Source organism: Megascapheus bottae, chromosome 3 (genome assembly GCF_031878675.1).
Source record: "Megascapheus bottae isolate mThoBot1 chromosome 3, mThoBot2.hap1, whole genome shotgun sequence".
In the NCBI taxonomy this organism is placed as follows: Eukaryota; Metazoa; Chordata; class Mammalia; order Rodentia; family Geomyidae; genus Megascapheus; species Megascapheus bottae.
This window is the reverse complement of record NC_143511.1, coordinates 35,999,100-36,012,941: the sequence shown is the minus strand read 5'-3', so window position 1 is coordinate 36,012,941 and position 13,842 is coordinate 35,999,100. Positions and strand designations below refer to the sequence as shown.

Below are 13,842 nucleotides of genomic sequence, written 5' to 3'. Positions count from 1 at the left end.
ATTCCTGACCTGTGTGGCCCAGACCCCAGGTGGGCAGGCTGTGCCCCTGAGAGCCTGTGACAGGTGAAGCGCTCCCAAAGAGAGGCAGCACCGTTTTTGTGCTGTAGCAGGGGCAGCAGCTGGCAGAGCTTCCTGATGCAGCAGGCAGAAAGGTCTTTTAGGAAGGAGTGTCCCCACTTAGTCTTTCCACCAGGCTAGAAATTACCAGGGGACTAAGGAACTTTCTGGGGCTGGAGCTTGAAGGCGTATAAGGATTCTATGCAAAAACAGCAGAGAAAATACAGGTATGAGAAAGAGAGATTGAAAGCATGCCGAAGGTGTCCTAGGCCTGAGACCCTCTGGACAGTGAGAGAAATGGCCCAACCCTAGGACCCACTAGGTCTTAAGTATTGACTTCAGGAACCTGAGCCTGTAAGACCAAGCACCATTGAGTGTGAATTCCTTCTTGGGGGAAGCTCAGCTCTCTCCACTTCTTGGGGGCCATCCTTACAGGCTTGCAGTAGGGTGAATTGGTATTTTGTTTCTTAGTGAGGGCTCAGAACTGAGAATGAATTAGAAATGAACAGATGGAAAAATGGGTGCACAAATAAATGTGTGAACAGTTGGATGGATGGATGATGGATGATTAGATGAACGAATGGGTAAAATGGACTGGAGAATGGTTGAACAGTGCATAAATGAACAGATGAACATGTGGACCTGTGGTGGAGGACTGGGTAGATGAATGGGAGCACTGCATGTGGCAACAGTAGGAATGGAGAGGCTTTTGTGCTGTGAACCAAGGGAGTCCCACCTGGCTGCTCTGTTTTCTAGACCCCAAAGAATGTCCTGAGTGTTCCCAACAAGGATGTAGTTCACACACAGAATGATGTGGAGAGGCTAGAAATCCGAGAGCAAACAAAGAGCAAATCAGAGGCCAAGTGGAAGTACAAGGTGAGAAGTGTGTGTGTGTGTGTGTGTGTGTGTGTGTGTGTGCGCGTGCGTGTGCATGTGTACATGTGTGCATGCGTAGCAAGTATGAGAGATGTGAACCTGGCATGGTGTGTAGAGGCATGTGTCTGCCTGTCCTCAGGAAGTGGTGACCATAAGGCATGTCTGTGTGGGTCCTTAGTGTGTATGGCCTCCGGTGGGTCACTCCTGGGGAGCAGTACAGGTACAAGGGCCAAGCGTGTCACCTTCTGTGCATGGCATCCTCACTGTCTTCACCATCTCCTCTTGGGGCAGGCAGCCCTCAGAGCTGTGAGTGACATTTTCCGGCCTGTTCCAGACCACTGTCCTTGCCCACTGCTACAGGTTTGGGACCGTGGCCCCATTGTGGGTGGGCTCCAGAACAGCCCTGGTTTTCTTTCAGAACAGCAAACCTGACTCCTTACTGAAGATGGAAGAGGAGCAGAAGTTGGAGAAGTCACCTCTGGCTGGAAACAAGGACAAGTTCTCCTTTTCCTTCTCTAACAAGAAACTCCTGGGGTATGTGAGGGCTTGTTTGGGAGGGGTGACCATGCAGGTACCCACCCCACACTGTGCATATGCCATGTGTCTCACGTGCATGTGCATCCTGCACTCCACACATTATACAGGCATATACGATGCATCACACACACACATGTACACCATACACACAGCAGAGACAATGCCACATTATACACATATGCCAAGCACATACCACGTATACAATCTTTATCATACTTACATGCCACATGCACACTGCCCACACAACCCTTTGTGGGCTCCTCCCCATCCCAGCTGCAGAGTTCACTGAGTGCAGCTCTATGTTCCACACACCCGTATCTGTGTCTAGGACCCAAGAGAGCTATGTGTCTGCTTCTAGGATGTTCTGCCGGCAGGTGGGCTGGGCGTCTTGGACCTGCAGGAAGGCATAGCCAGGCATGGAGGGAGCCCACTAGCAGAGCAGCTGCTGTGAGCTCATGCTCAGGACCTAGGTGGGCGTCAGGACTTGGCTGTCAGCCCTGTGGCCTGTGGGTGGGGCCATGTGAACCCAGCAATCCAGGAAGTCCTCCTAAAGTTGTAGCTTTGATGAGTGTCATGGGACAGATTCATTTCTTCTCAGTTGTTGCCAGCACCCAGAAGTTAGAAAGTCAGGAAGGCTTCTTGGGGGAGGTGGTGCTGAGCCAAGAGATAAGAGGGTGCAAACCTAGGAGCCAAGCCATGGGACTTTCATGGTTTCAGCTGCAGATGGCCATATCTGCTCAACAACACATAGCCGTATCCCACTGAATCTCCCATTTGTCTCTTACTGAATCAGATAGGTCCTTGTGGAGGGCAGCAGCTTCTCTGACTTGGCCTGATCTGTTTCCTGGTCTGAGAGATAGGAGAAGGTCCCTTCTGAGTGGTTGGTGCTAGGGCTGAGCCAGGGAGAGGGGAGGCAGTGTTATCATAGTCACTCAGCAAAGGCAGAGTCTACATAGGTCTGGTCTTGCTGTCAGGACTGGCTGGCCCTAAGCATGTTGAGGGATGGTCTTTGCTTTGTTAGAAGCATCAATTCTGAGTTTGATGGTGTCACAGACTTTGGAGAATGGAGTATATGTATGCATATATGTGCTTGTGTTCTACAGACCAGCCTTAAGATGGCAGGCCTAGCTGCTCCCCCTCACGGAGGGCACTGGGGGCAGTGTGATTCTGTGTGCTGTCCATGTTTCTGGAGCTATGTTGGTTGGAAGTTCCAGGCATTTTGCCTAGGTCTCCTGTCCCTCCTGAACTGACAGAAACCTGCCCCAAGCCTAGGGCTCCTTGCTCATTGAAGTCCTGCCTCACCCCAGGGACACAGGTTATACTGTTTAGACACCCAGGTCCAGATTTTTTCCCCCCAAGTATGTAGCTATGCAGAAAAAGATAAGAAGGTTGGATTCTGTTCCCAACTGGGACTGAGAATGATTTCAGTACCTGCCAGGATTCCCCCTGCCAACTTGTGGTGATACAGACTCAAGAACTTAACCTGCTCAGGGAGGAGCTTTCTCTGTGTCTTGTAAACTGCATACCAGAGCCACACATCAAAGGACATGGTATAGAGGGGGGAGGTATGGGGTTGAAAAGTGTCCCCACATCCCCAGCCTGGTCTCCTGACACCTGCTGCTTGGCCTCTTAAGGGGATGCTCAGACCCACACCCTCTGGGAGTCCTCAGATCTCCTGGGAGATCTGAGCTGTTTGCTCATGTCAGGGCCATGGGGATGCTGCTGACCCACTCACTCCTTCTGCTGCCCTAGCTCCAAGGCTCTCAGGCCCCCAACGAGCCCTGGTGTATTCGGGGCCCTGCAGAACTTCAAGGAGGACAAGGCCAAGCCAGTGAGGGATGAATACGAGTATGTGTCAGATGATGGGGAGCTCAAGATTGATGAGTTTCCCATCAGGAGGAAGAAGAACACCCCGAAGAGGGACTTGTCCTGTGAGTAGGGGGGAGGAGGGCATGGGCAAGGAACTTGGGGAAACCTGTCTGGCCCTGCTTGGGTCCGAGCATGACCAGTTCCACCTGAGGCCCCTAGTGAACTCCTCTGCGCTTTGCTTTCAGTCTTGTTGGACAAGAAGGAGATGCTTCCCACTCCTGTCATGAAGCCAAAGCTGGACTCGGCGGTGTACAAGGTGAGCTGCCTTCTGGGTTGGCTGTCAGTTCCTGTGGACTGTAGCCTAGGGAGTAGCTCATGGTCTGGCCCTTTGGTGGAGAGGTTTCTGTGTTTCTTCCCAATGGTCAGGGCATCCAGCTTCTCCTGCCTCTGGGTGTTCTTGTAGGGAGGCCAGGGACTGGGCTAGGATGTAGAGTTGCTTGCTGTAGGTGAGGTGAGTGCTCGCCCGAGTCCTTGGTCCCAGGCCTGGCTTGCTGCCCCTCCCACCAGCTGAACTCACCCTGCAGGGAGATAACTGCAATAAGGTTGGAGTCTGGGGACCAGGGAGCCTGTTGAGAGTAGGAAGTGTTACTCCCATAGTCCTGATGGGGCCCCACACCTTCTGGGGGGACGCAGGAGAGTCAGGTCCAGAGCCATCAAAGGCCTGGGATGAGCCCTGCTCATCCCTGCACAGCCTCTGCATGTCTGGTGAAACACTTGGCACTCACTCTTGGAGTGTGGTTGCAAAGACAGCTTGCTCTTTCATGGTCTGGGGTCCTAGGAAAACTCTGGTACCCACACCTACCCTAAGTTTGTCTGGCTGGATCTTAACCTCCTGCTGTGACCAGCTGCTCTGTCCCTGTACTGCAGAGTGATGACTCTTCAGACGAGGGCTCTCTGCACATCGACACAGACACCAAGCCCAGCCGCAATGCCAAAGTCAAGAAGGAAAGTGGGAGCTCCGCAGCCGGCATTTTGGACCTGCTGCAGGCCAGCGAGGAGGTGGGGGCGCTCGAATACAATCCCAACAGGTGGGTCCTGGTCCGTGCCTGGCAGCACTCATGGACTTCCAGCCAGAGTCCTGAGTTGGATTTGCATCTCTCTTCCAGTTAAATCCTATCTAAAGCACAGGCTTTCAATTGAGGTTTTAAGCATTTGATCATTCCTTTTTTCTCACGGAAATTATCACTGGACTTCCCCCTTCTCCAACATCCCCAGCGGTCTCCAGGTGGGCACCTGAGGCATTGTGGGCAGGCTCCTTTCCTCCGCTGAAGAGCCTGGGAGAGCTTAGACCTTTCCTGTGGCCCCACACACAGCCCAAGGGGGAGAAACAGCACCAATCTGTCCCCTTGCCTGAGTCAGGACCCCACTCTTGGTGGTGCTGGGTATCCTGGGGAAAGCAGGGTCCGTGGGATCTGATCTGCACAGATCTGCCTCTGAACCCCTGGTTTCACAACTTCCTAACTGGGACCACGCAGCGCTCCATAGAGGCAGATTAAGGGCTTGATTGAAAAGAGTTTTTGCTAAATCAGTTGGCTGTGTTTTATTTCATAAATAACTGTTTTGCATGAGATGCTGTGTTCACAGCCAGCCAGCCATAGGCACTTTCTTTTCATGAGAGTGCAACATGACTGGAGAAAAGCACCCTGGATTTGGGATACAGATTCCTTGCTCAGCATGAATAGTTCCCTGTTCTGTCCTCCCTGCAGAGAGGCATTTGTAGCTGAGAGATGGAATCTGGCTGTGGCCCCCACCCCAGTAGAGGCTGCAGTGCTGTGCTATGTACCTCACAGAGGTACCTTCCTCCTGGGAGGTGCTCCAGGACTGACCTCTGGGTCTGAGAGTCCTCTCATGTACCAGCTGCCCATCATGGGCTCCTGTGAGAAGCTCCGGAGGCCAAGGACCTGGATGAGACAGAGGTCACCCTACGTGAAGGCAGGCTAGGAGCCTTGGCTGAGTCTCCAGATACCTTGTATCCAGCGGGCTCCAGGCCTGCATCTGCAAGGAAGCTCTGTGTCTAGGAGGGTAGACTGAGCTGCTAGTGAGAAACCCCATCGTCTGCACCCCGTCTCTAGGAGCACATTGTGTAGAGGCTTGTGTACTCACACACATGGACTCACGCCTGCTGGGGCCTGGGAGCTGGCTGCCCCCCTCAGCCCAGCCTGCCGCGGGCAGTTCCTTTCCCAGAGTTCCCCATTTGGAGTGTAGGTCAGTTTTTGATGGTCCATTTGCTCTGTTTTAAGTTCAGACTGTTGGGGGGAGGGGGGAACAGCTGAAGAAAATGGAGGAAAATATGTTAATTTCTTGTGGATGGTTTGCTTAGTGTTTACCTCTAGGGGAGAAAGAAGAGGATTTTGGTATGATAATTGGAGGATTAAAGTATTATTTTCCACGCTGACTAGTTCAACTTTGCTCATTGATTTACCAGTGACCACGTGGACAGATGGGCCATTGGGCATGTGGTCAAGTCCCCTCCCGGGGGCCGCCCAGATGGCACAGGTGGGCAGCTCACATATACACAGGCCCCAACATGGGCCCTGCCGCCTGTGTCTGGGAACCGCATGGTGGGTGTCCTGGCACCCCCAGAGTCTGGGCTGGGAACAAGGGAGGGTCCAGTGCAGTGTGGTTTGGCGCTTGGTTGTATGTGCTTTCCCTACTCGGGATGGTGCAGTTGCGTGTAGAGCAGCTGGCCTGCAGAACCACAGCTCAGGCAACGTGGACAGAGCAGGCCAGGACTACTGCCCAGGAGCTCAGGGCTACTGACCATTCGTTTTGTAGTGCTGTGCCTCTGTCCTAGGAGGCAGCCTTTTTGAGAGCTGCAGAGACCACTGGCCACCCTCTCTTCTCCTGGCTCAGGAAAAGGCTTTTCTGAGTCTGGAGCCCTCAGCTAGCAGTAGGCCTGGCCCCAGTGATGTCCCTTACAGACAGTTGTCTGTGCTCACGGGAGGTGGCTCCTTGTCCCTGTCCACCTCCCACAGGGCCTCTGTGTGTGGAGCCCTCTGGGTTCTGAGCAGTGGCTTTTCCGGGTCCCTAGAGGGACCCTAGTCATTTCAACGAGGGTTCGATGGCCTACTGATTATTGCCTCAACCATGCTGCTGCTTCCTTCTGCCTCCTCCTGGTTTTGCTGTGTAGTCCAGGCTGGCCTGAAACTTGTAATCAAGTGGTAGGGTTACACGCACGCACCGCCATGCCCAGCTCACCTCCTCGTCTTTCTCACACACTGCCATCTCGGTGACAAGTATGCAGGGACATGAATGCTCCTCCCCCACCACACCCAGAGACACCCACACAGGGCTGCAGAGTGCTGTGTGCACTTGTGGCTCTTTATAGTCAACATTTGGTCCTGGGCTTGCACGCATTCATCTCCCTCCCAGCTTGCCCTCTCTCCTCAGCAGTTGAGATGCTGCCCCGTGGCCCTGGGTCAGTGACCTTGGATGGCCGGTGGGGGTGGGGGCAGGTTAGGGCTGGAAGGAGGAGAACGCTGATACAGGCATCTCAGGAGGAATGATAGGCCCAGAGGGCAGAGGGAGGAGACAGTGGAGGTCCCGTGTGCCTCTAACCTGGGTCTAAGACCATCCAGGTGCAGTGACAGTTGGGCTAGTTCTAGCAGAGCCCTTGGCTAGGGCCCAAGTGGATACAGAGTGGGCAGGGATGCAGGAGGGAGGCAGCTGAGTCTGTTAGTCATGGTGAAGGAGGAAAGCCCAGTGCATGATCTCTCGAGAAGCAGGCCCTTCGTTTGCCATCCTCTTGTGTCTCTTCTGTGTGGCCCTTCTCCATCACAGGCCCTCCAACCCTCCCTCAGTATGTGTGTAATGACCAGAGGGGCCTGCCTCGCCTTTTCCATAAGGAAGTCATCATAACATGCCACTTCGTGCCCTCTGCAGGTTGTGGGCTAGAGTCCAAGTCTTTTGGGCTAAGGGCTGCGGTTTGTATATCCAGCCTTAGTGGAACACCATGGCTGAATGCCTGTCTCTGTGTGTCCCCAGCCAGCCACCTGCCTCCCCCAGCACACAGGAAGCCATTCAGGGAATGCTGTCCATGGCCAACCTGCAGGCCTCTGACTCCTGCCTGCAGACCACATGGGCTGCTGGCCAGGCCAAGGGTGCTTCGCTGGCAGCCCATGGTGCCCGGAAGAATGGGGGTGGCAGCAAGAGCGGGGGCAAGCGGCTCCTAAAGAGGACCGCCAAGAACAGCGTGGACCTGGACGACTACGAGGAGGAGCAGGACCACCTGGATGCCTGCTTCAAGGATTCTGACTATGGTGAGCGTTGGGTCTAGGAGGCCCGAGTGCCAGGAGGGGGCTGGGGACCAGGGCACATGGCAGCAGCGCCCCTGAGCCACTGGGAGCCCATCCAGACGTCTGAACATTCAAGCCACTTGTCAATTTTGAGATGTAATTCATAGACCATAAAATCCACAATATCTTTAGAGATATGTGCAATTATGGCCATAATTTCAAGACATTTTATCCCCTCCAAAGGAAGTCTTATGGCCATTAACAGTCATTCTCCCTTCTTTCCCCCTTTCCCTCCGCCCCCACCCCCCGGCCTGCCCCGCCCCTATCTACCTGGCAACTCATAAGCTTTGAGTCCTATGAATTTGCCAGTTTGGGTCATTCCATGTAAATGGACCATATAACATGTGACCTTTTATGACTAGTTTATTTCACTCAGCTGTCTTCAGGTTTATCCGTTTTGTCTGGTACTTTCCTTTTAAGGCTCAGTAATATTCCTTGATAGGTTCTTTGGGCACTTCCACTCTAAGCTGTTGTGAAAGTGTGTGTGTGTGTGTGTGTGTGTGTGTGTGTGTGTGCATGCGTGCAAATGCATGTGTGCACATGGGCCTGGGCCCAGGGCCCCTTCACTAAGTTCCCAAGTGGGCACAGCGAGGTCACAGGTCCGATGTCTCTATCTTCCGGAGGCCCTGCGTAGCAGGTAGGGTTCATGAAGCTGAACCCTGGTGGCCACACCTGAGGTCAGGTGGTGAGTCCGGCACAGGCCGAGGCTCCCAGAGCCTACTGTGGGCAGGGGCTGTTTTTAGCCAGCTTGGAGGGCCTGACGGCAAGGGCTGCCACTACACCTTAGGGAATGTTCCAGCACACATCACCAGCACTGTGTGCTGGCCAGGCTCATTTGTTCCCAGGTCGGGCCATGCCTTGGCTCAGTCCCGAGCCTTTCTCAACACCGTGCTAATGGCTAGAGGTGGGGGTTTTGCCAAGCCAGGCTGCTGAGCTGGCGGCACCCGTGGTCAAGGCAGCCCTGCCCCACATCTGGTGGACAGATTTGGGCTTTGACACACAGGCTGACAGTGAAGTGAACTCCTGTTTTCTGTGCTCTTCTGGGGGTGTGGAATGCCCCATTTCAGCTGCCAGAGCCACAGTCCCTGGAGCCTCCTGGACAGGCCTGCAGTGCCTCCCCCAGCCACCGTGCCCAGAGTCACTGGGAAGTTCCCAGCCCCGCCCCCCCCTTCTTGCTCCCCAGATCTTCAGTGCTGTCATCTTTGATGGCAGCTGGAGTATTTCCCTGTTGGGCACACCCTACCCAGGTGGCCTCTCCTCATCCCAGTCTGTGGGAATAGCTCAAATTGGCAGACCTGAGAGAAAAGGGGCTCCAGCCAGCAGCTGGGCTGGGGTATCCTGGTGTTGGGTCAGTGTAGGTGCCCTCTCATCTGGAAGTGTCTGAGCGCCTGTGCCCAAGCAGGGGGCTCGGCCCAAGCATGCAACTTCACTTTGTTAGGCTGTGGCCCCTGCAGCTCTGCCCTACTGTGCCCAGCAGCTCAGGGACGTGTTCTCCTCTTTCTTCCCTCAGTTTACCCCTCGCTGGAGTCTGATGAAGACAATCCTGTCTTCAAGTCCCGGTCGAAGAGGAGGAAAGGCTCGGACGATGCCCCCTACAGCCCCACAGGTAGTGTCGGGGTGGGCTGGCACCTGACAAGGGCGCTGTGCCAACATCTGCTGCCCCGACTGCTGAGGAAGAGGCTCTGCCTATGCCAGCCTGCGTGCGGCAGGCGAGGCCTCTTAGGATGCAGGAGTCTGCTGTCCCGGGAGCTCGACTGGGGCTCTGCCTTGTTCTCGGCCCCGAGCCCTGGTCCCACATGGAACCTTTCACCCCACAGCCCCACGTACCCTGTCAGGTGTCTTCTCTCATCAGTGTCCATATGAGGGCACCTCTGTGTCTGTGGCTAAGGGACACCTACTGGGGTGGCCAGTGGGACGGGGGCTTATGCCCCTGCCTTCCCCAGCCTTTTCCTCATGGATACCCCAGTGTGCCGCCAGCCTCTGGAGTTGTGAGGTGGCTGAGCTGGGGTTGGGAGTGGCACCCAGGCGTGGAGAGGCAGGCGGGCTGGAGGCTAAAGGGCCTGTCCTTCTCGTCCACAGCAAGGGTTGGCCCGTCGGTGCCAAGGCAGGACAGGCCTGTGCGTGAGGGGACTCGAGTAGCCTCCATAGAGACCGGGCTGGCAGCGGCCGCAGCCAAGCTGTCCCAGCAGGTGAGAAGGGGTGGAGGGGATCCCATGAGGCCACCTCCACCGAGCTTCCTGACTCCTCGGTCCTCTCCTCCACCCAGAACACCAGGGGCATTTGATTCCTCCTGGTCACAGCTGGGTGACAGGCAGCTGGGTGACAGGCAGACTGGACTGACAGCCTCACCCTAACAGTGAGCGTCTTGTTGGGACTGCACTGTCCTCTAGAGCCGGCCCCCACTACACCTCTGAGGCCTCTCTCTTTCGCTGGGAACCCTGGTCAAGTGGTTCCCCCAAGTCAGTTAATGAAGCCCATCCATACAAGCCCTTTTTCTCACCAGCCGCCTTTATCCCCTCCTAATCCTGAGAGAGTGAGTCCTGGGGTCTTGGGGACCTGATCCAGGTCTGGCCACATACGGGTATCTAAGAGCCAAAAGGCCCATGACAACTCCGAGCGAAGCACCAGGGTGGGCTTATCCTGGACGTCCAGCTACTTAGCGACCACACTGAAGGGGGCCAGGCTGGCAGCTGCTGGACATCAGAGCCATGCCTCCATACAACCGCATGTCCCCGGGCAGCTCCGGTTCGCGCCCTCAAGAAGAGTGCTTTAGAGCGCTCCACATCCAGCCCTCGCCACTCTCCAATGCCAGGGCAGACGCCTCTGGGCCACAGCTCGGTTGGTCCTGAGGCCGGAGTCTCTTCCATGCCTGGACGTAGGCAGAGACCATACCGGCTGCATGCTGTGCTGCATCTTGAGCAGGCTCAGTGCAGGGGCTGCTCTGTGGGTGACATGTGTGTGTGCTTTATCCAAGGAGGAGCAGAAGAGCAGGAAGAAGAAGAGCACTAAAAGGAAGCTGCCTCCTAACACTGTCTCGTCCTCTGCCTCTGCCTCGGCGTCTACCAGTACCACCTCGGCCTCCACCACCCCAGCCTCCACCACCCCGGCCTCTACCACCCCGGCCTCCACCACCCCAGCCTCCACCACCCCAGCTTCCACTAGCACAGCCAGTAGCCAGGCCTCGCAGGAGGGCAGCTCCCCGGAGCCCCCACCTGAATCACACAGCAGCAGCCTGGCCGACCACGAGTACACAGCGGCCGGCGCCTTTGCAGGGGCTCAGGCTGGCCGCGCCTCCCAACCCATGGCCCCTGGAGTCTTTCTCACACAGAGGCGGCCTTCTGCATCATCCCCCAACAACACCGCTGCCAAAGGTACCCTCCACTGGGCCCTTGGGAAACCCCAGACTTGAAGCTTCTGCCCTGTGGGAGAAGATAGTGTAGGCTGGGGGGGGGGGGGGCAGTGCCGCCCAAAGAGTTCCCATCAGAGCAGGCCTGGGCCTCTGTGAGGACAACAGAGAGCAGGTGCGGTGTGGCCCATGGGGCTGGGGTGGGCCATCTGCTGACTGGGCCTTAGGGTGGAGGTCCTCAGCCTGGGGCCTGACATACTGCCTTGTGTGTGCTCAGCCCTTGGCTGAGGTTGGGCGCGGGGCACTGGCCACCCAGAGTGTCGGGCACCCTCAGCCAGCAGCCTGAATTCCGGCAGTGGCTGTGAGAGGGTGCATGCTCACTGGCATGGCTTGCCATGGCCTTGTTCCCAGGGGGTGGGGACCAGATGGTCTCCTATTCCCCAACCCTGAGTCTACCCCACTCCCCACCACCCCTGGTGGGCACAGCGTCCTCCAGGCCCAGACCCGGGCAGGGTGGTGGTGGTTTCAGAGTCCCAATCCGTAGAGCCACCTTTCTGGGTCTGGGAACCCCAACCTGTGGTTTGTTCCCCAGCCATCTCACTTTCTTTTCTGTGTCCTCCCCTCCCTATCACAGGAAAACGTACAAAAAAGGGCATGGCCACCGCCAAGCAGAGGCTTGGGAAGATTCTGAAAATTCATCGGAATGGAAAACTGCTCCTTTAAAGTGTGGAAAGCCAGGATCCTTCTGCTCTGCTCAGGACCCCCAAGCCCCGCTGAGACATCAGCCCCTCCCCCCACGGAGGGTGGCCCTCGCCTCCTCCCAGCCATCACTCCCCCAAATCAGCGTCTGTCCCTTGAGCAGGCGGAGTGAGCCCAGTGAGAGGCTGTCCCTTGTTTTGAATATGGACATCCTTTCTCACGTTGCTTAGTGACCAGTTCCTCAGAAGCCAATTTGAGGACCATTCCAGTTTCAGACAGCCTCCAGGCACCCCAGAGTGTGGGTGTGATTGCAGGGCCTTTGCAGCTCTTCTGGGAGCTTGAGTCCTTCAAGGAAGGTGGAGTGAGCCAAAGCTCATCAGCCCGAGTCTGAGCTGGCCACAGGCTGGTAGCCTCCAGAGGCTTAAAAAAAGGCAAATAACACAGAGATGAGGAGGAACAAGCAGGACACTTCTTTTACCCCATCCTTTCTCTTTCCGAGAGGTCTCAGACAAATCCACAGAGCACTCTGCCATCGAGGAGAGGCCTGCCCTGAGCTCCCCTAGCTGGCAGGTGGCAGGCAGGCTGGCCACGCAGAGCTGTTTCTCTGGGGCGGCTAGGACCAAGCAGCCGGGTTGGAGTGTTCATGTGAAGCTGGGGGTGGGTGTTGTGGGGCCCCAGGGACGGGCGAGGGCTCAGCCATGTCTTAGGGTCCAGGGGACCCAGGCTAAGCCGCGTGGAGAGCCCGCCCAGCTCTGCGGGCTACACTCTGAAGAAGCACTTCTTGGTCAAGTTGCCTCCCCTCCCAAGCCCTGAGGCCGGTGGCTGGGCAGGTGGCGGCTGGGTGGCGTGGGTGCCTGTGGACAGCACTTGTGTTCCCCCGCGTGGGCGCGTGGCGTCGGGCGCGGCCGTCCTAAATGGCTTGTCTGCCCGGTGACACGGAGGGGCTGGATTTGTTTCTCAGGCAATCCTGTATTTTAATTTTAGATGTATTTCCTGAAGCATATTTTTCATAGAATGTAGCGTGTAAATAGCTTTTTAAATGACTTCTTTTTTATAAGAGTGAAAGTATCTCCTAGGAATTTCTTTCTATAGAGTCCTTCATTAACCTTTATACGAGTTTTTTGCTGACTATGATGGACACTTGGGTTCCGACGCTTTTTTTCCTTTTTCCTTCTTTCCTTTTGTTATTATTCTTACTCTGATTTTTCTTTTAGGAACTAAGGTATTGCCTGAAAAACAAGTGCCGTGCGCGCAGCCTTATATACTCTGCCTCTAACAGAAGCAAATAGTCCACAGGAGATGTATTTCAGACACGTTTGAAGACGCGTCTTCAATTTTCATACCAGCTCTTTTGTTTTCCTTCTTGTATGATGAGGGGTCGGGGAAACAGTTATTTTACTAGCACCTTGTGAAGTGTTTCTGTGTTTTGTGATGCTGTAATTTATTAATGTTTGTAGCTTTTTATATTTGTACATTTCTTATGAGCTTTGTTTATATGCCCATGATCTGGGTGTTCTGTCTGCAAGGAGAGGCAGCTTGGCGGAGGCCTTACCCACACCCCCGTCCTGTGAGCAGGGGCTCCCGCCACCCACCGTCCCCCCGGGCCTGAGGCTTCGAGAGAGTCCACCCCCGTACCCCCCCCAGCCCCAGGCCACGCAGAACTGGTGTTTTTAAAGCTTCCTTTTTCTCCCTGTCCTTGTGACCATTTATATAATCTAATCCCAGGCACCAAGCTGTCCTCTCTCTTCTCTCTTTTTAATTTTATTATTATTTTGGCAACATGTACATTTCTAACAAAAGTTTATCGTGGCTATTAAAGTGTTTTATTTCCCAATTCATATTACTCTTGTATCGAGTCCATGAGGTCTAAGGCACCTTAGACCAAAGTTTTAAAAAAAAAAAAAAGTAAAAATATTTCAGGTTTTGTATAGAATCATGTCTGTGTGGTTTCTGTCTCAGTTGCTGTGGTCCAGGTATCACCTTGCTGTTAGGCCATGGCGAGCAGCATTCCTTGGGAGAGGCTGGGACTTGAGCCTGGCCCTGCAGCTGAGGGGAGGATCTTGTCCTGTGGGTAGGGTCACCTTCATAACAAACCCACACCAACACTCCCTGGAGTGACTTGAGGTCGGGGAGTGTGCTGCCATGGCAACCTGGTAACTAACC

At 55.1% G+C, this 13,842-nt stretch overlaps 1 protein-coding gene across 1 annotated transcript in view; it reads left to right on the top strand.

The window, feature by feature from the left end:
- Phf2 (PHD finger protein 2) overlaps nucleotides 1-13,591 on the top strand; it is a 97,194-nt gene extending 83,603 nt beyond the window's left edge. The window contains exons 13-22 of the mRNA XM_090329898.1: nucleotides 814-933; nucleotides 1,352-1,467; nucleotides 3,223-3,401; nucleotides 3,525-3,595; nucleotides 4,207-4,367; nucleotides 7,324-7,598; nucleotides 9,145-9,240; nucleotides 9,714-9,823; nucleotides 10,609-11,005; nucleotides 11,615-13,591. Coding sequence (XP_090186024.1) covers nucleotides 814-933; nucleotides 1,352-1,467; nucleotides 3,223-3,401; nucleotides 3,525-3,595; nucleotides 4,207-4,367; nucleotides 7,324-7,598; nucleotides 9,145-9,240; nucleotides 9,714-9,823; nucleotides 10,609-11,005; nucleotides 11,615-11,703 — 1,614 coding nt within the window. The 3' untranslated portion in view covers nucleotides 11,704-13,591. The remainder of the gene's footprint in view (nucleotides 1-813; nucleotides 934-1,351; nucleotides 1,468-3,222; nucleotides 3,402-3,524; nucleotides 3,596-4,206; nucleotides 4,368-7,323; nucleotides 7,599-9,144; nucleotides 9,241-9,713; nucleotides 9,824-10,608; nucleotides 11,006-11,614) is intronic.
- The last annotated feature ends 251 nt before the right edge of the window (nucleotides 13,592-13,842 follow it).